Below are 27,477 nucleotides of genomic sequence, written 5' to 3'. Positions count from 1 at the left end.
GTGTTTTTCTTATTTTCAGATTTTTAAAGCTTAAACTAGCTTCCAAAATGGCTGCCCCTCTTGAAGGGCTGGAAAATATCTACAAGGATGATACCATAGACTATAGTACTGTAAAAAGATGGGTGCTGCGATTTAAAAACAGTACTGAAGACCACGAAGAGGTGGGTAAAGCCAGCATAGCCGATAAGCCCAAAAAGTTCAAGGCCCAAAAATCAGCAGGCAAAATTATGGCCATCATTTTTTGGGATTCTCAAGGTGTAATAGTTGTGGATTTTTTTGCCGAGGGGGAAACCATTAACTCTGAGGTATACATTGAGACGTTTAGGAAGCTCAAAGCAATAATTCGACGTGTTCAGCCAAACTCGGACATGGCAAATGTGATCTTCTAGCATGACAATCCACGTCCTCACACAACCATCAGGACCATGGAGGTCATCACTTCGTTTGGATGGACTGTGAGACCACATCCGCCATATTTTCCTGATTTGGCACCGTCAGACCACCACCTCTTTGGTCCAATGAAAGAAGGACTCCGGGACAACCGATATGGCAATGACGAAGTGAAAACTGCTGTCAAGAATTGGTTTAGAGTAGGGCTGTCAAAATTATCGCGTTAACGCACGGTAATTAATTTTTTAAATCAATCACGTTAAAATATTTGACGCAATTAAGGCACATGTCCCGCTCAGACAGTATTCTGCCTTTTGGTAAGTTTTACAGCTAGGTTTTTTGTGCTGTCTAACAGCGAACTCTTGTGGTTGCTTTGCGACATGGTTTATTGCTTTAATGCCAGTTCAGTATGGCTGCACGACATCTCGGGCTGATGCCTACGTTGTAATGTTGTGCTTATATGATCCTTGGACAAGATTTGTCCGTAAGTATGGTTGTTGTAAAGAATGTACATATTATGTTAGTCAGCGAAATGTTATATTTTTTGTATGAGACGCTTTCTGTTTATGTTTAGTGAACCTGTATAGCGTGCTAAGCTAACGTTGTTGCTAATGCAATGCTTGTGTACTTTTTATTTGTAGTTTCACTACGGTCTAAAGAGGACAGTGGTTTGAGGCCATTTTATTAATAAATCAGATGAAAAAGGAAGAAGTCTGATTATTAAGGCGTCGTTCACTAGCTGTCTTGCTCTGGAAAAAGTAGACGCTTCGGAGTGAGGACAGCATAGACAGATTTAAATGACAGTAGAGTGAAATGCCCACTACAGTCCTTATGTACCGTATGTTGAATGTATATATCCATCTTGTGTCTTATCTTTCCATTCCAACAAATTATTTTACAGAATATATATATAATTTACAGAAAAATATGGCATATTTTATAGATGGTTTGAATTGCGATTAATTGTGATTAATTACGATTAATTAATTTTTAAGCTGCAATTAACTCGATTAAAAATTGTAATCGTTTGACAGCCCTAGTTTAGATATCAACCGGCTGAGTTCTACAACACTAGTATACATGACCTCGTTCATAAGTGGACTGTAGCTCTTGAGAGGAGTGGAGACTATGTGGAGGGGTAAAAATGTAATCCTCACACTTGTACCTTTCTTTTGATGTATAATACATGTTGTTATTATCATTTGTTTGTACATAATAAAGTTGGGTGCATTACTTTTTGAATACCCCTCGTACATAATGACACGAATGCCAGTTTTCGTCTGATGAAAATAATAAGAGACGAAAATATACCGTAGTTTCCGCCACATGTTCACAATGACAGATTTTATGTGTAGTTAGCCTACATCGTAGCAGTGTCTGGTTGTGTCACTCAAGCTGCCCCCCCCATCAACTCACTTAATAGTGTCCCCTCCAGTCTTCTCATTGCTTGTTTTGAGACACACACAGTAGGATTTGTCTTCTTATCTTGGCAAGAGAGAATATGGAATATTGCTTTAGCCTTTTAAAGGTCTATACTGGGTGATCATCACACACCAAATGTAACTCATAGCATTATATAACATTTCCGTTGGCGTTAGCATAAGGCTATTGCTAACGGCAATATCCAGTAAACGTCGACTAAAACTAGATGAAGACAAAAACATTTTGAAACGACTAAAATATGATTAAGACTAATAAGTATTATCATCCGAAAGACTAAGATTAAGACGAGAATTAAAATGGCTGCAGAAAACAACACTGCTTTGGAGCAATGCATGATTTTAAACCATCGCACCTTGTGTGTTCTACTGACAGTAGCCTTTGAAACTGTGCGTCCAGCTCTCCTCAGGTCATTGACCAGCTCCTGCCATGTAGTTCTAGGCTGAGCCCGCACTTTTCACATCATGAGTGATGCCCCACGAGGAGAGATTTTACATGGAGCCCCAGTCTGAGGTAGATTATCAGTCATGTTTAGCCTTTTCCATTTTCTAACAATTGCTGCAACTGTTGATTTATTGGCACCAAGCTGTTTTTTAATTGTCCCATAGCCTTTTCCAGTTTTGTGGAGCTCATCAGTTTTTTTCTCTGGTGTCTTTCGAAAGCTCTCTGGTCTTGCTTATGGCAGCAGTCGGATTAATGACTGACTGTGGGGTGGACAGGTGACAATACTGAGCTCAAACGGGTGGTGGGTGGTTACTCATGGGGTAAAGGTGGACTTTTTTAATGGTAGATTCACAACTCTTTGAGTGTCATAATTAGTGCTGATTCTCAGGGGTACAAATAATTATGAACCCCAGTAAATTACGAATAAATTATTTAAGAAATGATACAATGCGATACATTTCACCATTCATCCTCTGCTTTATACAGTAAAGTCATCCTGTCCCCTTTGCTGAAAAGCAGTCCCAAACCATGAGGTGTACACCCCCATACTTCACAATGGGGATGGTGTTCTTCGGATTGCACTCACCCTTCTTTTTCCTCCACACACGACGAGTAAAGTTTGCACCAATAAGTTCTGCTTTGGTCTCATCTGACCACATGACTTTCTTCCAAGACCCCTCTGCATTATTCAGATGATCCCTGGCAAACTTCAGACGGGCCTTCACATGTACTGGCTGCAACAGGGGAACCTTCTGGGCAATGCATGATTTTAAACCATTCCAACGTAGTGTTCTACTGACAGTAGCCTTTTAAACTGTGCATCCAGCTCTCTTCAGGTCATTCACCAGATCCTGCCGTGTTGTTCTAGGCTGAGCCCTCACTTTTCTCATCATGAGTGATGCCCCACGAGGAGAGATTTTACATGGAGCCCCAGTCCGAGGTAGATTATCAGTCTTGTTTGGCCTTTTCCATTTTCTAAGAATTGCTGCAACTGTAGATATACTGTATTTGCACCAAGCTGCTTTTCAATTGTCCCATAGCCTTTTCCAGCTTTGTGGAGCTCAGCAATCTTTTCTCTGGTGTCTTTCGAAAGCTTCCCCACGGTGGCAGTTGGATTATGACTGAATGTGGGGTGCACAGGTGACAATATTGAGTTCAAACGGGTGGTGGGTGGTTACTCATGGGGTTAAGGTGGACTTTTTTTTAATGTATTCATTTATTTTTTTATGTAGAATGACAACTGTTTTAGTGTCATATTTTTTTCTGATTCTCAGGGGTACAAATACTTATGAACCCCAGTAAATTACAAATAAATTATATATTTTTTAAATCATGCAATGTGATTTCCGGTTTATGTTTTTTTAGATTATGTCACTATGAGTGGAAATCCATCTATGATTGAAATTTCACACCTCTACCTATTTTCTAACTGGGTGAACTTGTAAAACGACAAAGAGGTGCAAATAATACTCCTCACGGAATATACTTGATTAAAAAAAAGTGGGTTATCACCAGTGTTGTCACAGATTACTTGAAAAAGTAATTTAATTACTGATTACTGACTACGCCTCAAAAAAGTAATCTAGTTACTTTACTGATTACTTCATTATCAAAGTAACTAAGTTACTTTAAAAGTAATCTATCAGTTACTTTTTACCCATTTTTCTCGCTTTGCCGCCTCAACATAAGAATGACAACAGAAAAATGTCATCACATGTAATTGACTTTCCATTGATTGAATTTAAAGGGGAATATCAGAATTTCGCGCTAGCTTAGCCACTCCGGAGCCCTGAAACTAACAAATATCTGACAAACTGCTTGGAATTTGTTGAAATCAACTCCACCGACCAATTAAACCCCGCTAACTCTAAGATTACGCCTAATGTCAAAACTTCTGAATTTCGGGTTATGGTTAATAGCATATCAGTGTCAATGTAAAACAATGCAAACTGACGGCACAATAATCAACAACACACAAGTGGATTGTACAGTACAATAAACACAAAGGTGGTGGCGGGCGCGGATGCGCGTGCAGCCTTGCACATTAACAACCCGGAAGTACTCCTCTCAACACACACGCGGTCAATTTGGCCACAAAACGTGGCGGCAACTAAGCACTTTACACTCAATCAGACTTACAACACATCCCACAGATGCAAAATGAATAAATCACCTCACGGCATAAATGTGCAACACGCATACGATGTAAACAAAGCTTGCCAACTTGGAGCGATGACTGCCCGTCATTGCTACGGCAAAGCTACGAAACGGCCGCGCATGTAGGGGGTCCAACCTTTTGCTGATACCTTCCAGAATGAAGGAAAAATACTCACCTTCATTCATGGATATCCACAGATCAACATTCCCTCGCAACGTCTCAACACTCGGCGCGAATGTCCACCCGCCTCAGTCCCACAACACGTGACGCGAGACCAAAACAGGAAATAGCTGAGACGTTGTCATGGGAACACGTACCGGGAACCTTTTATTTTAGCATTTTCTAGTCAAAATGCTCTTCGTACATGACTACAACATTCTTCATTCTACTTACGTTATGAGGCAATGAAAAAATTGTAACGCAGAGACACTAAGGAAATTAACTTTAATCAGATTACTGGTGTAGAAAAATGTACGCGTTAGATTACTCGTTACTGAAGAAAGTAATCAGATTACAGTAACGTGTTACTAGCTAACGCGTTACTGATAACACTGGTTATCACAATAAAATACAAGTAAACCCTCCAATAGCAGGCGACTGCGTGCCATATCCGGCCTCAGCTCGCCAGATCTGCATAGCAATCACACCCGCTTAACGACAGTGTGCCAGATGTGGCCCGGATCAGCACTATGACAGTCCAAATCATAAGTTACGCACTGTTCCGGGGCGAACCGTGCAGACCGGACGTGCTCAAAATCCCGCTTAATGTCAGTGCGCCAGATGCGGCCTGGATCAACACTATGACAGTTTTGCCTTAATTGTCGCCTTAATTGCACAGATGGGTGAGCCCGGGACCGGGTGCCGCTGATCATCGTCAGCAGCTTACTTAAATCGGTCCTTGGCCTCACATAATCGCCAGATCAACGACTCAACTACAGGTATGTGACTTTCAGCTACCAAAGAATCTTGATACTGAGCTCATTTTTGTGGTTTTTCCCCCCTAGATCCTGTACGCTTGTCTGGCAAAACGTCTGCCTGCCCGTTTACCTGTTCTATCACCAAACTGCTCACCGTATTCTTTGGACAGGGTCTGTGACTCCCTCTCCTTGTCAATGAATTAGGTCCCCCTTACCCCAGAACGTTAACAAATACAATATGTTGTTTACAGTCTAAAAATGGGTCATCTTCAATGTTGAGTTGCTTGTTCCAATTAAAATATTTTGTGAAAAAACTTGTAATATTGTTGTATGTTGCATTAATACGCTCGCATTAATAAATGGCATCAAAAAGAAGTGTTGTCATAATTGCTTTTAATAGACTAATTTGCAATATATTCACATTACAGTATGATATTTTGAACAAAATGGACTCCAAATTTATTACTGAAAATGGTTTCGATACAAATCTAACCCAGATTGGGTAACGTGTGCCATATCCGGGCCATACATTAATGTCGTGTCTGCTACTTTGGACCATTTCTGGCCCAAAACTGTTAATGATCCAGCAAGTGACTCCTTACTGAGGTAGGGCCATTGTTCAAAAAGACACTGGGGCGGATCCATTTTACGAAGTTGGGCCGGAATTTGCAGCACATCTGGCCCATGTCCGTTCGAGTTATATTTTGCTATCTGGGACACCAGGTGTACTTGAATTTTAACAAATTTAATATATTCATACAAAATGGTATGATTCCTATTGGCAAATTCATCGAAGGCAGTTTAAGACCATCATTGACAGTTGTACAAATGTTGTGGGAAATGTTCACAGAATGTTTTTTTTTTTCCCTCCCACATTTAATTCAAACTCAATATGAATTCTTTAACCCCCCCCAAAAAAGATTTTTTAAGTGATTTTTTTTTTTTTTTTTTTTTTGAGGATAGTCAGGAATCTAGTTTTCCTCTTTAAATTGAATGTACTACGCGCGTCTGTCCTGTAGATGGAAGTAAAACCCCGAGTGTGTTTTCACCAAGTTAGAAATACCAAAAAGAAAGCACTTTTATCTGTTTTTACTATCTTTACAATCGATTACTACTCTGCTTTCCTCAACTGTTCCTTTTGTAACGTGCAGGGACAATGACTGCCTGCGGCTCTTTGTTGCATGACTTCACCTGAGACACAGAAGAAAGACAATTGCGCGTATTCAAGTTTCTCCCGATTTTCATTATTTCATAGCTGGCGTGTGTGTGCACAGTTGGTGTGTGGAGGAGCTTGGCCGCCTCCACACTGGCTGGCCGCAGCTTAGAGACGTGTTATTATTAAAAAACAACAACTGTTCCGCCTCATTCATTGCCAGCCATCAACTTCAAAAATTAGAGGCCACTCACATACAGCAGAGTTGTTTTATAACAGTAAAACAAAAGAGATTGAAGGAGATCTTTAACTCATAAAAAAAAAAAAAAAAGATTTAAAGCTTTATAGGGAACTAATTTTAACTCAATAGCTGCCATTCATGGAGCTCGACATCCAATCATTCGCTGCCAACTGAAGGAATCTGACATTTTAGCCAGATGCAGTGCCAACGACCCGGCCAAAAAGCCAAACTCCGTGCGTTCACCATAGTCTTAACCAGGGGTGAAAGTGGGTGGGAACGGTCAGGAACGCAGTTTCGGTAAAAGATTCAGGGCCGGAACGTAGTTACGGTATAAGATTCAGGGCCGGAACAGCGTATACGGTGCTTTGATTCCCAAAATATGACGGCAACTGTCCGAACGCTATGTAAAAAAAGAAAATACAAAGCTGCCACACATGCATTTCATCTCCAAGAAGCAAACAATCTACCAACATCAGATTTACAAACACAAGTATTAACAACAAGCATAATACAGTGCTTGTGTAGCGTAATCCGTTTCCACTTATATTTATTATTCAGTTTATTCCAAGGATAGCATGGATGTTTCCCCATCTGCTGCAGTTATCTGAGTGTGACGATGACGAGTCACGTCAATGTGAAAATGCATACAGCAAAGCAAAACGCCTGGGCTTATTTATCCGTTCATTTGGCTAACATACTGTTATGTGATCACCAGAGATAGTAAGCTCTGACTGGTTCAAGCGTGCATGTTTTCTGAAACTTCAAAAAGAAAAAAAAGGGGCAATGCAACAGAAAATGGATCATTTACTCTTAGTCTTTTTATTTTTATTATCTTTTTACATGGCAATGTGCACTTTGAGATTTGTTTTTCAAATGTAAAGCGCGTTATAAATAAAATGTATTATTATTATCTTTAATTTTAATATACACCCCATGTTCTTAAGTAGCTAAAATAGAGATTTAGCATTTAGTATGTGAGGAAATGAGAGAAAATAAAAATTAGAAGTTGGCAGCTGGGGTCATAGCTGTTTTTGTTAACTTTTATTTTGCAAATCATTGAAAAAATACTGAATGAAAATCAGTTTTTGTATGTGTAATAGAATAACTGACCAAAACAGTTTCTTTGCATTTAATTATTTCTGCCCCCATCCAAAAGAAAAAATAAAAATAAATGAATAAAATTTCTGCCTCAGTGGCGACCTTTACGTCGGGGAGTTCCGTCAAGAAATTCTAACCACTTTCACCCCTGGTCTTAACCCCTTGTACTGACTCCAATTTGAAAGCTGGAAGAAGGCTTCGAAATACAAGTTGACAATTTATTCAGGTCAACAGCGACCAAACAGCAAGGCAAACAGCAAATAGGTCCCAGACAGAGAGGCAATTCTGGATCCAGGATCAGCAAAACAAGGAGCACATCGGAATGTCCCCGAGAAGCAGCAATTGTTAGCTAAACGTTCAGTCTTTTTGAAGTCTGCGGCACGGTGGGCTGGACGAAGGGTGTGCCTGGGTGTTGTTTAGGATAATTCTTCTGTTGCAGATTTGGGCAGTCAAGTTCGTGTGTCACAGTTCGCTGCTGGGTCATGGTTACTTAGGCAACTGAGGTGGGAGGTCCGGCCTGCCTTTACGTCTGAGAGGCGCCGAGCTATCAGAGTTGTTTTTGTTATCGGGTGTTGTTGTAGTATAGGATGTCCCGCCATTTGTTCTGGACGGTCCTGAAGAGCTGATTGCGGGATTTGGTGTTGCAGACGAGGGCTTGAAGATGTCTTGCCTATCACCTGGTAGTCAACGTCAATCTTTCTCAGTCAGCTGCATGATGCACGCGTTGGTCTTCTATGGAGGTAGATTTGTGTCTTTATTATTCAATCCAAAAAAAAGTTGCTTCAATCAGATAAAAAGTTGCTTCAATCAAAATATATATTTTCAATCGAAGAAAACGTCTCTTCAATCAAAAAAAAATGTGTTTGAATGCAAAAATAAATTTGAAACTCCAAAAAATATATTTGAAAACAATTTTTCTTTGATTGAAATTTTTTTTTTTTATTTAAGTCAAGTTTTTTTTGATTGAAACACCATTTTTGATTGAAGTCATGTCATTTTGTGTTTGGACCACATTTTGGCTAGGACATTTGTGTCTTTATTATTAAATCAAAAATTAAGTCGCTTCAAACAAAAATATATATATTTTCAAAAGAAAATCACTTCAATCAAAAATTTAAAAAATATTCAATCGTAGAAAAAAAGGTTTGAATGTGAAAAAATATTTGAGACTCCGAAATTCGCATTTGAACACTTTATTTTTCATTCAAACCGTTTTCTTTGATTGAAGCACTCCTTTTTTGTGTTTGTGCCATATTAGGGGTAGGACATTTGTGTCAATATCATTCAATCGCAATAAAAGTTGCTTTAATCAAAAAACTATTTTTAATCAAAGAAAAAAATCATTTGCAAAAATATATTTTTTTGAAAATATATTTTTTTATTTGAAATATATATATATTTTATTGAAGTATCACTTTTTTTTTAAAAGCAAAAAGTTTTAAACTCTTTTTTTTTTCAAAGTGGAAAAAGTTTTGAACACACTTTTTTTTGAAGTGGGAAAAGTTTTGAAGGCACTTTTTTTTTCGATTGAATCATTTTGACACAAAGATTCAACTTCAACGCTAGTTCCGGTGTTTTTGAGTGGCAGCTGATTGCGCCAATGGCATAAAATTGTGAAGCAAGAATAATGGCCACCAGGGCTCCATCCAGCAATCGGAGTCTCCTGGAGTCCAAGCCGAATATAGGGCACCGGTACGGGGGTGTGACATCGGCATTTCACCGGAGTACGGTGCCCTGCTGCTTAATGTGATTCAACACGGCGAACTTCACCCGCTGCCCTGACGTGACGGTTGGCAATTGGTTCCAACCGGAGTGTCCGCGACGCGCCGGTACAAGAGTGGTCAGCGAGTGGCCCGACACTAGCCTGCCCAGTAAGAGAGTGGACTACCGTGGAGTCGCCGGCGTCCACGCCTGGAGCCCCATCGCTTCAACTTTGAATGAGTGTCGTGTCATTCGCGGACCGTCCACTCGACAGCCGGCCTCCGCACCTTGGGGGTGATATCGGGGTCCGACCAGTGTGCCGCGACAGGGCAACGTGCCGTTGCGGGTACTCCGGTGAAATGCCGATGTTACACCCCCGTACCGGTGCCCTATATTCGGCTTGAACTCCAGGAGACTCCAATGGCTGGATGGAGCCCTGGTGGCCATTATTCTTGCTTCATACTTTTATGCCATTGGCGCAATCAGCTGCCACTCAAACACACCGGAACTAGCGTTGAAGTTGAATCTTTGTGTCAAAATGATTGAATCGAAAAAAGTGCCTTCAAAACTTTTCCCACTTCAAAAAAAAAAGTGTGTTCAAAACTTTTTCCACTTTGAAAAAAAAAGAGTTTAAAACTTTTTGCTTTTCAAAAAAGTGATACTTCAATAAAAAATATATATATTTCAAATAAAAAAATATATTTTCAAAAAATATATATTTTTGCAAATGATTTTTTTCTTTGATTAAAAGTAGTTTTTTGATCAAAGCAACTTTTATTGCGATTGAATGATTTTGACACAAATGTCCTACCCCTAATATGGCTTGAACACAAAAAGGATTGCTTCAATCAAAGAAAGCGGTTTGAATGAAAAATAAAGTGTTCAAATGCGAATTACTGAGTCTCAAATATTTTTTCACATTCAAACCTTTTTTTCTACGACTGAATTTTTTAAAATTTTTGATTGAAGTGATTTTTCTTTTGAAAATATATATTTTTTTGTTTGAATCGACTTAATTTTTGATTGAATAATAAAGACACAAATGTCCTAGCCAAAATGTGGTCCAAACGCAAAATGACATGACATGACTTGACTTAAATAAAAAAAAAAAAATTCAATCAAAGAAAAATAGTTTTCAAATATATTTTTTTGAGTTTCAAATTTATTTTTGCATTCAAACACATTTTTTTTATTGAAGAGACGTTTTCTTCGATTGAAAATATATATTTTGATTAAAGCAACTTTTTATTTGATTGAAGCAACTTTTTTTTTGATAGAATAATAAAGACACAAATCTACCTCCATAGTCTTCCGTGGTCAGAAGGCGTCATGTATCTCTTATGCGCTATGTCAAATATATTCTGCTTGTTTTCCTTAAGCTATGATATAAATGCTATTTATTTTATATTGGGTACATCAGAATAATACAAACAGTCAAACAGTAAATGCGAGAAAAGATACTATTCCCTTCGCAACCCTCCAAGTCAATGGATTGTACGTCTCAAATAGTGGGGGGCGCAGAGCGATGCCGCATGTGACCTCAGGTAACATACTTTTTTGCCGTACTAGAATAAAGTGTAATTGCAAATCCACTCAGTAGGTGGCAATGGCGCTCTCAATTTCAGAGTGTGCGCAGTATTTTTGAACCAGAGCACACAGCAAAGAGCACTGGAGCTAAAATGAGTAAACATGACAAAGTGTATGTAGCATTTGGCTTTCAGTCAGTCTATTTAAAGTGTCTAAAAATGTTTGCAGCGGACAGGTGTTAACCAAATCAATTAAGACATTGACATTGATAAGTCGATTGATTTTTTTTTTCTGTGAAAATGTGCCAAATATTGCCAACAATCGTCGTGCTTTGTCAGTGTTGCATCCAAGGGCGTACGTTTGGTCTCAACATTGTTTGGGATGATATAACAGCAAAACCTTCATGTACACTTTTTGCTGGAGATGGGACATTAACAAGACCAAATAGATTGGATGAACGGGGGTCAGGGCTACATTTCGCACCAGTATGAACCTAATTAATTAATAGGCTAAATGATTAATGCAAAATAAATCTGTATTGCCTTATACTTTCATACTGCAAATTTATAACATCTTAATCTGATACTATATATTTTTTAAATCTAGTCGACCATGTTTTTTCATCTTGTTTTGAGTGTTAAAGGCTAGTTAACAGATTAATGCGTCAGATTCTTAAAAGTTGGTCATTTTTCACCTAAATCAAGAAAAAATTCTTTCGAATAATGTTTTGGACATTATCCATTCTTGAATTAAGTACATTTCTGACAAGTTTTTTTTTTTAGATTAAATATACAAACCCTTTGCTTTAAATAAGTCTGATAAGCTTATTTTCAGCAATTTTTCTTACTTTCATAAATCTAAGTAGGGTTGTTCCGATCATGTTTTTTTGCTCCCGATCCGATCCCGATCGTTTTAGTTTGAGTATCTGCCGATCCCGATATTTCCCGATCCGATTGGGTTTTTTTTTTGCTCCCGATTCAATTCCAATCATTCACGATAATTTTTCCCGATCATATACATTTTGGCAATGCATTAAGAAAAAAATAAATAAAACTCAGACGAATATATACATTCAACATACAGTACATAAGTACTGTATTTGTTTATTATGACAATAAATCCTCAAGATGGCATTTACATTATTAACATTCTTTCTGTGAGAGGGATCCATGGATAGAAAGACTAGTGACTTTGTATATTGTGACTAAATATTGCCATCTAGTGTATTTGTTGAGCTTTCAGTAAATGATACTGAAGGCCATGCCCAAATGCATGATGGGAAGTGGAACCATGACTGTGCGTAGTGCTACCAATTGGTATATCTTCTCTGCGTTGGGAAATAATATAAGGTGTTAAGAAAAAGATCACTTGCTACCTTGCTTCCCATGATATTTCTAATCGTAGGGAGAGGGATTGTAAGGTTTTAGCCAATTAAAAAAAAGGCTCCAAAGGCTGCCAAAATTCACTCTACTCATTTTACGCTGCCTTTTATCTCTCTATATAGGTAAAACGGCGCCATTACAGATTGAACGCGACATTGCGTGAGTGGGTCGTGCAGCGCATGCATTAAGTGCGTTAAATATTTTAACGTGATACGTTTAAAAATAAAATAATTCCCGCCGTTATTGGGGTAATTTTGATAACCCTACCTTAAGCCTAAACTAAAGACTCTGGATAAGTGTAACATATTATGTCTGTAACGTTAAATACAAGTGGAAAACGATTTAATTAAAAAATAAATATACTATATATTAAAAAAAGGCATGGCCAATATTTTTTTGGCGATTCCGATCGTGATGCCGATCGATCGGGACATCTCTAAATCTAAGTGATTAAAATTTACTTGAAGCATAGGCAGATAATTTCACTTATTTCTAGTAGATTTACACTGAAAACAAGGGAATTAAACGTTTTTTGTTGTTGGTTTTTTTCCCTCCCAGTTTTAAGGAGGTGGGTTTTTGCAATGCATATGTATCGGTTCAGGTGACACACTGTTCGATTCAAACCTTTGTTTTCAAAAACTACTAAAGAAACATTTTGAAAACTTCCAGAATAAATATCAGGATTTCATTATCAAATTTAAACTGCAATATTTCAACACAAATTCGTCTATTAACAAACAATGAAATACAAAATTGTTAATCCTCTCTTAACTATCCAGGAATGCAAAAAAATAAACATTTGTCTTGATACCACTCAAAAACGTCTGTCTAAATAAATTAAATATCACAAAAACTTCTTAGTCAGGAAATAACAAAAATAAAAAGGGAGCCTTCCTTCAGGTAAAACACTACTGCTTTTGTCGACAAGCACAGCCCAACTCAACAATAAAAAAGCTCCTTTGGACTGCGTTAAGACCAGTGTTGTTAATAACGGCGTTACAATATAACGGCGTTACTAACGGCGTTATTTTTTTCAGTAGTGGGTAATCTAATTAATTACTTTTCTCATCTTGGCAACGCCGTTACCGTTACTGAGGACGGAAAGGCATGCGTTACTATGCGTTTCTATATTGGTCGAAAAGTCTGAGGGAGACGGACTCACCGAGACGACAGAGCAGAGCAGGAGCGGGGAGGAGGCAAGAAAGTTGTGACGCCAAGCAAACGCGATGCTAGGTAGCTCCAATAATACATGTTGTAGCCGATAGCCGACAAACTACGCCCGCTTGTTATGGTAGATATGGTAGACATGGTAGATATCACATGTACTGTATATAGATATAACTGATGCAAAATGACGGACATGGCTCTAAATGCGTTAGTAGACAGCCGCCATCTTAAAGCAGTAGGCTTTTTAGGACGGCTCTGTTGTAGAGAACCTTCCTAGCGAACCTAAGTAACTTTTTATCTAAAATACATCTAAATCGGCAAAATCTTGACTTGAATCTATCTTTTAATGATGAAACAGTTTTAAAACTTTCATATGTTGAAAGTAGAGAGGAGGGAACTAATGCAATAATGGGAGCAATTTTAACAACTTTTAACAGGTGATTCAGGGTAAAGGGCAAATTAGGGTAAAGAATTGGGCTCGGGCCAATTGTACCAAAAACCTCCACAAAAAACTTCACATAGTGTGGCTAATGTTTGTTTTTTGTTTTTTTTTTTGAGGAAAAAAAAAAAAGTAATTATCACCAATTACTTTGCCAAGTAACTAATTACTCTTACATTCAGGTAATTGAGATACTAACGCAATTACTTTTTGGGAGAAGTAATTTGTAACTATAATTAATTACTTTTTTTCAGTAAGATTAACAACACTGGTTAAGACCATATAAATAAAATAAAAATGAAAACTGGGGAGAAGGGTGTAAACCATGGTTCACTACATTTCTAACAGTTTAATTAACGTTAACAGTAGAAAACATACAGGAAGATATTTCCTCCTCAAGTTTGAGAAATTCGCACCGCATTATAAGGCGCATAGAATGGACACTAATGTAGAGGCTGGGGTTACTTTATCCATCCATTAGATGGAGCAGCGCTCCGAGTTGCTGTGAGACCTTTTGCAACTCAATATTGATTCATATATAAAGCGCACGGGATCATTAGGTGAACTGTTGGCTTTTGAGAAAATTTAAGCCTTTTAGGAGCGCCTCAGAGTGTGGAAAATTCGGTTTATTTTCCCAGCAGTTAATGGAGATATAGAGAATGATGCACCACGTGACTACTCTGTTGTACGATGCCACCTCAAGTTGACTTCATTACAATGTTAATGAATTAGAATCATGTTTGCCCTCCTACAGAAACTATATTAAAACAAAAAATATATTTCCCTCCCCCATCTTTTTCCTTTGTTAAACATTTTTGAGAAAAGCTCTAGGAAGCCACTAGGATAGCGCTAAAGAGCCTTGGGTTGCAGACCCATCGGAATCAAATCGTGGTTTTCCACGCCATCTTTGCTATTTTTGTGCTCTTTGGTCAAATGCAACTTCAAAAAGGATAACGTAAAATGCTCATTTCTCATCTAAAACATATTTCCATTAACATTAAAAATCACCAATAAAAGCATGGTGTTTCATGGTCCACATCTTCAATGCTTGGTTCTCGCTCAGTAGTTGTCGTCGCTTTTAAAAGCACACGCTTGCAGCAGAAACACATGCATGCAGCGATCTAACGCCAGATTTCTATTGAAAAAGTACGAACGCTGTAGCGCATACAAACAGGAAGGATTGTCTCAGGAGTGATTTGTTCGATGAGTCAAGGTAATTATGATATTTTTCGTACCATGCATGCATTTTGAAACCTTGTGAAAAAAATCAATGGGAGAAATTAGCTGCTACTGCATTGGCATCAAAGTTTGCAATATTTACGTAAAAAAAAAAGCTAACTGCACGTTTTTTTTTTTTGTTGCTTTTAACTAAGAATGCTGAATGTTTTAAGTCCAAATCTATAAAGAATTCGGCCGGAAAAGCTCTGTTTAAATAAGGCAGCCGCTAGTTACATTCACAAACAGACTAGCATTGTACTTTGACATCTTTACGTAAAATAAATGCTAACTGCACGGTTTTTTTTGCTTTTAACCATGAATCGAGACTGTTTTATGTCCATACCTATAAAGAGTTTGGGGATTTAAGCATTTATTCAAAATAATTTTTACCGGAAAAGCTCTGTTTAAATAAGGCGGCCACTAGCTACATTCACTAACGGACTTGCATTGTACTTTGACATATTTGCGTAAAATAAATGCTAACTGCACGTTTTTTTGGGGTTTTTTTTGCTTTTAACCAAGAATCGAGACTGTTATACGTCCATTTCTATAAAGAATTCAGGGATTTCAGCAAGCATTTATTCACAAGAATTTTCACTGGAAAAGCTCTGTTTACATAAGCGGCCGCTAGCTACATTCACTAACAGACTAGCCTTGTACTATGACATATTTACGTAGAATAAATGCTAACTGCCCTGTTTTTTTTTTTTTTTTTTTGCTTTTAACCAAGAATCAAGACTGTTATACGTCTATATCTATAAAGAATTCGGGTATTTAAGCATTTTGCCCACAAAAATCTTCACTGGAAAAGCTCTGTTTACATAAGCGGCCGGTAGCTACATTCACTAACAGACTAGCATTGTACTTTGACATAATTACGTAGAATAAATGCTAATTGCACGGTTTTTTTTTTGCTTTCAACCAAGAATCCAAACTGTTTTACGTCCGTATCTATATATAAAATTGGGGGATTTAAGTATTTATTCACAAAAATTATCACCGGAAAAGCTCTGTTTACATCAGGTGGCCGTTAGCTACATTTACTAACAGACTGGCATTGTACTTCGACATATTCAAGTAAAATAAATGCTAATTGCACTTTTTTTTTTTTTTTTTTTTTTTTGCTTTTAGCCAAGAATCGAGACTGTTTCACGCCCATATCTATCAAGAATTCAGGGATTTAAGCATTTATTCACAAGGATTTTCAACGAAAAAGGCTCTTTGTCTGTAATTCCACTCGGTCAGCTTTGATGGCCTCGCCAACAATGCAAGCCCCCTATTTTTCGGCCCCGCGTCCCGTCAATACATTATGATGTCTATGCGTATACAGTGGCGGACTTGGCAATTTTGGGGCCTAAGGCTAACATATCCAGGGGCCCTTTTCATGGGTAAGGGGTTATAAAGGTGAGAAGGGTGGGGAGGAAATATGTTCCGGTACACTTGTCCTAAACGACAAATTTTCTCCTGCTTAGTGAGCCGACTAGTTTTACGATTAGTCGACTAATCTAGTAATTTTCTTTTTTTTTTACTAATTTAGCAATGAAATTTTTGTTGACGCTTATTAATTCATAAAAGCATTTTGGAACACTTAAATTCTTTATTAAAGTACAAATAATCATGTAATTAACAATAATTATTCACAAATAAACAATGAGGTTAAATGCTGATAGCATTTACTAGTGCAAAAGAATGGAAAGTCAACAGATTCAGAACACTGACTTTGTCTTTCCACCATTATTCAAAACAATTCTTAAAATTCTAGCATTATTATTATAGCTTACTACTATATATAATAGTAGTGTAATAATTATATTATTCATTGCCAATCATATTTGTCATGGTGTCATTTGAAAGCTATTCTTAGTGTAGAATCTGTATTCTGTAGGATTTACTCGAGATATTATAATATTAATTCTGAAGTATGTGGGATTAACTCCATTTTTTTTTTTTTTTTTTTTTGTTCGCTGTTAATGCTGTTAACCAGCTGTTGAGTGTTATTGTATGACTGATTGGAACTGTACTGCATTGTTTCACCACAGGGTGTGCTGTCGTGTATTTTATGTTCGGTGTGAAGAAGAAGAAGAAGAAAGTTAAAAGGGGCATTAGCAGCCTGTTCTAAACTTCTCCCTCACTGCACTTTGGCTCTCATGGAGAGCACGTTCGCTCATGTGTTCGAAATAAACGATAGTCGACGTGCAAAGTAGCAAGTGAGCTGTAAAAATAGCGAGCTTAGTGGCGTGAAAAACGCGGGAGAGCTAAGTGAAGCTAACAAACAGCTAAGCGGAGCTAAGCGATGCTAAACGGAGCTAGGCGAAGCTAAACGGCGCTAAATGAAGCTAAGCGACTGATATTCAGTCCGTCATCGTGGAACAGTCCATTGTAGTGCGTGTGTGTGGGGGAGAGATAATATAATTGCAGCATTCAAATGGCTTTCTTTTTTTGTTTTGTTATTTTTTTGTTTGGTATGCTGACATAACTATACATGACGAATAGTTGGGTGTGCTGCTGGCTCTGGTGGCCCAGGCCCTTGCTCTTTGGGGCAAGGGCAGCTGGTTGGGGGCCCCCTACTGGTTGGGGGCCTAAGGTGATCGCCTACTTCGCCTGAATAGTAGATCCGCCTATGTGCGTATATACATCTCGCCTCTTCTGTCCTTAGGTGTGTGTGTGTATTTTTGGATGGGTGGGGGCAAAGCAAAGCAAATGACCAAATGACCAAGTCACATGATACTATTAATGGCTAGGCTCCTTCTTACTTATCAGAAATTTTAACCGTCCGTAACTCTGGCAGGAGTCTTCGCCCTACCGGCCAACTTCATTTGCAAGTCCCGAGGTCCAAACTCAAACAGTGGGGAGACCGATCTTTTGCGGTTGCTGCACCCAGGTTATGGAATAGTCTTCCCCCTGAAATCCGCACCACTACAAATTTGGGCCTACTTAAATCTCGTTTAAAGACACACCTTTTTAGACTTGCCTTTCCTCAAGATTAGTTTAGCCTGGTTTTATTTCTTTAGGGTTTTTAATGTTTTCGGATTTTATCTGTTTTATTGTTTTGTTTGCTGTCTGACTTTAATCGTGATGCGTTGTTTCGTTTCTTTTTTTTTTTTTTTTTCTTCCTAATGTCATTGTATAATACTTTCCTGCCTTTTATTTACTATGTGCCATGTTTGTCTTTGTTGTAAAGCACTTTGGGGACCTTTCGGGTTTTGTAAAGGGCTATATAAATACATTTGACTGATTGATTGATGATCTGTTTGAAAAATAATTTTGACCCAATATAAAAGCTTTTTTTTTTTTTTTACGTCGAAATTTTCAACGTCAAGAGATATTCAGACAACGTTGTTCTATGGTATGTCAGGCGATGGTTGGGTTAACATTGTTTTATAGTTGATGAACTGATGTTGACAAATAGTTGATTTATGATTGCCCGGGAAATATATAGAAAATTCATTGAATTATGGATGAGCAGGAATTTTGGTCGATAACATAACATTGATTCAGCGTTGTTCTAATATTATTGATCATCGAAATGACGTTTAAATTTGTAAGGATTTCAACGCTGAAACAGGAATAATTGAGGGTGCAAAAGTGAAATGTTGATCTTTTCAATGCTATCTGGGGTGTTATTGGGGGGCAACATAAAAAGAGTAGATTTTATTTTAATTTTTTTATTTTAATTAACATTTTATTAATAGATTATTTAATCTGAAAAACATGTAAAGTAATAACTTCAAAAAAAGAAATGTGGCTTGCATGACCCAAAACGTGTTGACCTTGTGAATACCAGGTCTTTATGCAGGTATAAAATTATTCACCTGTCTCATAAAGCGGTGTAAAAAATATATATATATATACAAAATTGCCCACTTACATCCGCGTGGACTGTGTCGTCTTGGGTGTTGCCAGGAATAACCAGAAACCCACATATGGCCAATAGGAAACAACACACGTTCAACATGACGTCATAGAAGCTGCGTAATAGGAGTTGGTGCAGAAGGAGAAACAGATCAGAACCAGCAGAGCTATGGAGGTGGACTTTCACGCAAGTGGACTTTTACGCACGTCTGCGAGAAGATGAGAGTTTTACGCGCATTTTTACTTGAATAACAATGCTTGGTTATGAGAACGTGGACTTTACATACGGCTCTGAAAGAAAAATGATTACGATGTAGATTTTTAGCTCTGGTTTGGTCCAATTTAACACATTAGTGACACTTTACGCACAGAAAACGTGTGAGGAAATGGACTTTTACGCACTCGTTCCCTCTCACGTGCGCGCGCAGTTCATTGATCGCTCGTGAAAAATCCGTTCGATCTTCACACCAAATGGAGAACTCGACCAATCAAACTCTGGGCGTGTGGATCGCCTCGAGCGTGCAGTACAAGGTGATCAGCACGGCGCTTCTGCTGTCGATTTGCGCGGCGGGTGTGGTGGGCAACGTGATGGTGGTGCTGGTGGTGTTGACCACCAAGCACATGCGCACGCCCACCAACTGCTACTTGGTGAGCCTGGCCGCCGCCGACCTGATGGTGCTGATGGCGGCCGGTTTGCCCACGGCGGTCGACGGCGCGTTCGGTTCCTGGGTGTTCGGTCACTCGGGGTGCCTGTGCATCACATATCTGCAGTACCTGGGCATCAACGCGTCGTCGTGCTCCATCACAGCCTTCACCATCGAGAGGTACATCGCTATCTGCCACCCCATCAAGGCGCAGTTCCTGTGCACCCTATCCCGTGCTAAGAAGATCATTCTCATCGTTTGGACGCTGACTTCAGCCTACTGCGTCATGTGGTTCTACCTGGCCGACCTGCAGGTGTTAGTTTACGACAACGCCACGGTGAGGGCGTGCGGTTACAGGGTGTCCAGGAAGTTCTACCTGCCCGTGTACTTCTTCGACTTTGGAGTGTTCTTCGTCGTGCCGCTGTTGCTCAGCGCGGTGCTGTACGGGCTCATCGGGCGCATCCTCTTTCTCAACCCGCTGCCCTCTGACCCTAAGGAGCAGCGGCAGTTGCAGGAGCGCAACAGCAACGATGACAAGGGCAAGAAGAGCTGCAGGAACTCCAGGCACTCCAGCTCCACGGCAGCCTCGCGGAGACAGGTGAGAAGATGATGCATGCACAGACTAAACATAAGGGTCACCCACCATTGGATTTAATGCCAGCGAACCCCTGCTTATTCACGGTTTTAACAACTCTACTCATTTGCGCCCACCTTCTTCAGATTTGTCACCCTGTAAAAGGGACTGGTAATTATTGACAGTTAAAAAATATAATTGATCAGCTGACAATTGATCAATATCCCACTCAGTTATTTTTTCCCATGAGAATTATAAGACACTGCCATTTACTTATTCTTTTATTTTAACCAAAAAAATCGTTTTTTCCCTTTTAACTCATCCCCAAGTTAATATTAATGGCAGCCAATGTCTACGAGTGATGAACTAATCTAAATTCCCTATCGTCACTATTATCCAGTCTTTAACCCTTCAATCAAAGCTAAACCTACAATGTTCATTTATTTTATTGTACCAAAACCAGTTTGATTTAAATACAGTGGTACCTACAAACTAGGGCTGTCAAACGATTAAAATTTTTAATCGAGTTAATCACAGCTTAAAAATTAATTAATCGTAAATAATCGCAATTCAAACCATCTATAAAGTATGCCATATTTTTCAGTAAATTATTGTTGGAATGGAAAGATAAGTCACAAGACGGACATATACATTCAACACACTGTACATAGGTACTGTATTTGTTTATTATAACAATAAATCAACAAGATGGCATTAACATAACATTCTGTTAAAGCGATCCACGAATAGAAAGACTTGTAGTTCCTAAAAGATCAATTTTAGTACAAACTATAGAAATTTTATATTAAAACCCCTCTTAATGTTTTTCTTTTAATAAAATTTGTACAATTTTCAATCAAAAAATAAACAAGTAGCTCGCCATTGTTGATGTCAATAATTACACAATGCTCATTGTGCTAAAACCCATAAAATCAGTCGCATCTAGGCGCCAGCAGAGGGCGAAAAAACACCAAAAAACACAAGTAACAAGTGGACATGGCACTGTGCTGTCATTTTAATCTGTTTGAGCGGGGCATGTGCGTTAATTGCGTCAAATATTTTAACGTGATTAATTATTTAAAAAATTAACTACCACCCGTTAAGGCGATAATTGTGACAGCCCTACCTTAAAGTTAAATAAAACTGAACTGTACATTGTGCCTTGAAATAACTAATAGCTCAAAACATATGGCACCAGAACATAAATAAAATAATGATGAGTTTGAAAGTCAAACAAATGTACCGCACTGGATTTTAAATTATAAAAAAAAAAACATTAACAACAAGCAGTTTGAAAATTTAATTCAGCGTTTATTTCACATACCATTAGAGAGAGCCCACTTACCACTACTAGTTCGAGTTGAATACTTCACTGTTGTATAAGTTATGGCTCAAAATGATCTGTGTGATCCCCGTGCCAGGTAACCAAAATGCTCGCGGTGGTGGTGATCCTATTCGCCGCACTGTGGATGCCATACCGCACCCTAGTGGTAGTCAACTCCTTCCTGGACCGTCCATACCTGAACAACTGGTTCCTGCTTTTCTGTCGGGTATGCGTGTACCTGAACAGCGCCATCAACCCGCTCATCTATAACGCCATGTCGCAGAAGTTCCGTGCCGCCTTCCTAAAGATCTGCCGATGTGGACGCGGAAGATCCGACAAGCCGGCTAGCGGTGCTTACGGTGTAACGCTGAGCTACAGCGCCGTCAAGGACTCCTCCGTGGCTGAGAGCGTCGACCATTTCACCACCGACATGGAAGAGATAACCGTCACTGACGAGCTCCTGGCGGAGCACAAGGCTGTTTTCACAGGATCTTCTTCGCCTCCCTCTTACGGCAAAGTGGACTTCACGATGCAGGCTTGACGACGTGAAGATCGAACGGAGAGGTTATAAATTGAGTCCACTGAGATTACGCATGATCAGATTTTTCAACATTTATTGCGCCAAGACACATATTTTACATGTGTTGTTCTTAGCGTGGTTTTGAGCCTCATGTGAATGTGGGTTGTTCAAGTTGCATCAATGAAGTGTCAAAAACAGACATCTATGAAACATGGGATCGTCATTGTGTATTTGCTAGATGTATTGTTGCTACTTTGCCGATTCTTCTTTGTTGCTACGGACCGCAGTGAATGTTACCCAACACTAGGGTGACCATATTTTGATTTCTAAAAAAGAAGACACTCAGTCCGGCCTCAAGATACTTGAATTTTACTCGAAGTTCACTCAAAGATGACTCGATCACTTTAATATATTTAAAGTGTGCCCCCTCACTGGATGGAAAAATGCAGTTTGAAAAAAAATAATGACTTTAAAAAAAAAATATATATATATATATATATATATATATATATAAAATGCAGACCCATAGAAATGTAGTCCAGTCAATACACATACACACAGTAGGCTATGTGCCAACTAAACATTTTTATAAATTACTATCACGACAATTGTCCTTGACAAATTGTTATTCCCATTCAATTGATGTTCTCATTCAATGTTCTAGATTGCACACAAACAAAACCGAAATAAACTGACAAACTATTCAATCAGCATGTTTCCAAACGTAGCAGTTCAAAACTACATTTCCCATAATGCCTAGCGCGGTTTAGCTTACTGATAGCTAGCTGAGGCAAAAATCAAACTTTGCAATGAAAGTTTACAATCATCGGCAGCGCACCGATGCGACACCAAACGGGATTTTACAGTCAAAGCTCCGACAGAAGTCAACAGTTGCCAATATATATGTATTTATCAGTTGCCAATATATATGTATTTATCATAATTAAAAAAAAAACAGTCATTGTGGCCAAATCGTCAACCCAGTAGATGGCGGTAATGCCTCTTGGTAGGGGTAAACTGCCAACAAAAACAAGAAGAACTACTACTTCCCTCCATTCTAGTAGGAGCCATGTCAACTGCTGCCACCCAGCGGCCGGAGGGATTCTCTTCAAATTGGTCCCGTGAAAAATCATAAAAACCGGACATTTTTATGAATTTATATAACCCGCCCGGACCAGTAGGACTTGTCCGGGCAAAAGAGGACGTTTGGTCACCCTACCCAACACTCATGATGTGAGTTGTGAAGGTGGTTTGATTGTGTTGAATATTTTAATTACTGAATACAGTCGATGTAACATGGGTTCATTAATGTGTACATGAATGGCATTCATGCTTGATGATCATACCGGTGTTGTGTTCTTAACCGCCATCTTGTAGTATCTACATAAAATTATGAATAGATTTATTTTTGAGGGATGGAGTTAATTATCTGTTCACAAAATGTAGTGTTCAGCAATATATTAGTGCTTAGATATTTAATAATTAACCTCTAAGTGGGTTTTTATGTAAGCGGCAACCAACCAGTGCTGTTTTCGTCAACAATGACGATAACGAAAATATTTCTTCAACGAACAATTTTTTCATGACGATGACGTGACGAGCTAAAAACATGTCTTGGGAGACTAAAACATAACGGGATGGATGCTAGTTTTTGTCTGACGAGACGAGAACAAAATGAAAATTCACTATAGTTTTGTCATAAGTTCACAATGTGTGAGATTTTGTTGTCATGTGTATTAAGCACGCATCATAGCAGTGTTTAGTCGTGTCACTCATGTTACATGCTGCGCCGCCTCCCCCATCCCGCCCAACACACACGCTTACTCACAGGCCGGTGAGTAAGCCTGTGTCCATTCCAGTCCTCTTTTATGAAACGTGTCAGGTGCTGCTTGATAAGTTTTGTTTTCTTATCTTGGCTGGATATGCCATGTTACTTTGGCAATTAAAGGTCTGTGCTGAGCAATCATTACACACTAAATGTAACTTGTAGCATTAGCATAGCATTCACGTTAGCATTAAGCGTGGTGAGTGTCGTCTTAAACTCTTGGAAAACTTTACATACTGTTTGTGGAGTCCAGATGAGTTTAATTCAATGAAAACAATTTACCGTTTTCCTGCTGAGTGTGCATTATCATCACGAAGATGGTGATGTCCTTGTACACTCTAAATTTATGTGCTTGTCTGTCAATGTTCATTCGAAATAGTTGTCAACAATTTATTTAGTTTTTTTCATGGACTAAAACTTGAAGTTTGCATACGCAAAACATTTTGAGGAGTTGTCGACTAAAACTAGACGAAGATTAATAAAATATGACTGAGACTAATAAGTATTTTCGTCCAAAAGACTAAGACGCAATTTAAAAAGGCTGCCAAAAACAACTCTGGAACTAACCCATTATTTGTTTTAACGCTTGGGCAAAAGAAAAGTTTCATATTAAAGAATTGCATTGAGGACATGTTGGGGCACCAAGAGAAGTGAGTTGAGGAGCTCTATGCAATGATTTCGTACAGTACAATCTTGTAAGGGATCGTCCATAGGAGAGTTTAGTTATTCATGCAACTGTAGTCGGTATTCATCGAACACGTCAAACACGATTTTTTGAGTTGAAAATCATTTACAAATGGTTTAACCTGTGTTATAAATTGCAATAATGTCATTACATGTAAGCTATAAGGCTTAAACTATAAAATGATTTAATTTTATTCAATTATTGCAGGTATTCCTTACATTTTTATCGTGTCTTAGATGGTAATTTGGGTTCTAATGAATTTTAGAATTAATATGAAAAGTTTTAAGACTGGTATTATAAATATATTTTTCAAACATCCTTTGAAGGGGGAGTCTGAATGCAACAGCTCCGTGAAGTTGGCCCCCCATCAGACGCAAATGTACATAAAAATGTCAATCATTTGTGCTACGTTTGTGCTGTAAGAAGTTTCATATGTGCTGCTATTGTTTTTATGTTACAGGGTGGGGCAAAGCAACTTGCTTATTTAAATTTGGTGCCCTGAAGCGATGGTTGTTCTGAGGATGATAGGTACAGTGGGGCAAATAAGTATTTAGTCAACCACCAATTGTGCAGGTTCTCCTACTTGAAAAGATTAGAGAGGCCTGTAATTGTCAACATGGGTAAACCTCAACCATGAGAGACAGAATGAGGGAAAAAAAACAGAAAATCACATTGTTTGATTTTTAAAGAATTTATTTCCAAATTAGAGTGGAAAATAACTATTTGGTCACCTACAAACAAGCAACATTTCTGGCTGTCAAAGATGTCTAACTTCTTCTAACGAGGTCTAACGAGGCTCCACTCGTTACCTGTATTAATGGCACCTGTTTTAACTCATTATCGGTATAAAAGACACCTGTCCACAACTTCAGTCAGTCACACTCCAAACTCCACTATGGCCAAGACCAAAGAGCTGTCAAAGGACACCAGAGACAAAATTTTAGACCTGCACCAAGCTGGGAGGACTGAATCTGCAATAGGTAAAAGGCTTGGTGTAAAGAAATCAACTGTGGGAGCAATTATTAAAAAATGGAAGACATACAAGGCCATTCATTCACCCCGTGGCGTCAAAATGATAACAAGAACGGTGAGCAAAAATCCCAGAACCACACGGGGGAGCGGGCTAGTGAATGACCTACAGAGAGCTGGGACCACAGTAACAAAGGCTACTATCAGCAACACAATGCGCCGCCAGGGACTCAAATCCTGCACTGCAAGACGTGTCCCCCTGCTGAAGCCAGTACACGTCCAGGCCCGTCTGCGGTTCGCTAGAGAGCATATGGATGATCCAGAAAATGACTGGGAGAATGTGTCATGGTCAGATGAAACCAAAATAGAACTTTTTGGTAGAAACACAGGTTTTCGTGTTTGGAGGAGAAAGAATACTGAATTGCATCGGAAGAACACGATACCCACTGTGAAGCATGGGGCTGGAAACATCATGCTTTGGGGCTGTTTTTCTGCAAAGGGACCAGGACGACTAATCTGTGTAAAGAAAAGAATGAATGGGGCCATGTATCGAGAGATTTTGAGTGAAAATCTCCTTTCATCAACAAGGGCATTGAAGATGAGACGTGGCTGGATCTTTCGGCATGACAATGATCCCAGACACACAGCCAGAGCAACAAAGGAGTGGCTTCGTAAGAAGCATTTCAAGGTCCTGGTGTGGCCTAGCCAGTCCCTAGATCTGAACCCCATAGAAAATCTGCGGAGGGAGTTGAAAGTCCGTGTTGCCCAACGACAGCCCCAAAACATTACTGCTCTAGAGGAGATCTGCATGGCGGTATGGGCCAAAATACCAGCAATAGTGTGTGAAATGCTCGTGAAGAGTTACAGAAAACGTTTGGCCTCTGTTATTGCCAACAAAAGGTACATAACAAAGTATTGAGATGAACTTTTGGTATTGACCAAATACTTATTTTCCACCATGATTTGCAAATAAATTCTTTAAAAATAAAACAATGTGATTTTCAGTTTTTTCCCCCACATTTTGTCTCTCATGGTTGAGGTTTACTCATGTTGACAATTACAAGCCTCTCTAATATTTTCAAGTGGAAGAACTTGCACAATTAGTGGTTGACTAAATATTTATTTGCCCCACTGTATGGGGCTTAAAGTTTGGTTCCTAAATTCTGTTATTTATATTGTTAAGAACTGTTAAGAACCAAACTTTCCAAACCACTCTCTCAAATTTCTGTCGCCAAATTTAAATAAGCAAGTTGCTCTGCCCGACCCTGTATTTACAATTATTTTATAGGTAAATCTGAGGTCAACCAGCCCCCATTTTGATTAAAAATGATGCCAATAGTTTCTGCTTCGTTTGTGCTGTCAAACTTTTTGTTTGTGCTGCTATTGTTTTATCGATATTGAGATATCAATTTCAAGTGATGACATCAATCACAGCCCCTCGGTCACGGCTGACGGAGCGTACCAACTCTCTCAATAACAGGGTGTCTCAACAACTAGCGCAAATGCACCACAAACGAATGGCACCCCTTTGGGTCCATTTTGCAATAAATGAGGGGCTGTGTGACGCCATCACTCGAAATTAATATCTCAACACAAAAACGATAATCGAAATCTTTACAGCACAAACGTAGTAAACACGATTTACATCATTTTTATATAAATTTGCGTCTGATGGGAGGCCAACAGAGGTGCGTGCAACTTTGTTAAAATGACAGAAAATTATTTTGTTCTTCTATGAGTCAAGATCTTAGTTTTTTTAATGGTCAAATATTGAAACATCAGTGTTGAACAATTGGATCATACAGAACA

General features: G+C 38.8%; 1 protein-coding gene across 1 annotated transcript; it reads left to right on the top strand.

The window, feature by feature from the left end:
• The first annotated feature begins 19,297 nt into the window (after positions 1-19,297).
• On the top strand, positions 19,298-24,684 carry LOC130910598 (thyrotropin-releasing hormone receptor-like). The gene is made up of 2 exons (XM_057828042.1): positions 19,298-20,369; positions 21,767-24,684. Exons 1-2 carry the CDS (start codon positions 19,599-19,601, stop codon positions 22,208-22,210), a joined length of 1,215 nt encoding a protein of 404 aa, XP_057684025.1. The 5' UTR covers positions 19,298-19,598; the 3' UTR covers positions 22,211-24,684.
• The last annotated feature ends 2,793 nt before the right edge of the window (positions 24,685-27,477 follow it).

The sequence above is a fragment of the Corythoichthys intestinalis genome, chromosome 22, assembly GCF_030265065.1.
Source record: "Corythoichthys intestinalis isolate RoL2023-P3 chromosome 22, ASM3026506v1, whole genome shotgun sequence".
Classification (NCBI taxonomy): domain Eukaryota; kingdom Metazoa; phylum Chordata; class Actinopteri; order Syngnathiformes; family Syngnathidae; genus Corythoichthys; species Corythoichthys intestinalis.
This window is presented reverse-complemented; position numbering and strand designations above follow the sequence as displayed.

Coding starts and splice junctions, on each gene's coding strand:
- LOC130910598 (XM_057828042.1), top strand. CDS start 19,599: ATGGAGAACTCGACCAATCAAACTCTGGGCGTGTGGATCGCCTCGAGC. Junction 20,370..21,766: donor CGGCAGCCTCGCGGAGACAG/GTGAGAAGATGA, acceptor TCCCCGTGCCAG/GTAACCAAAATGCTCGCGGT.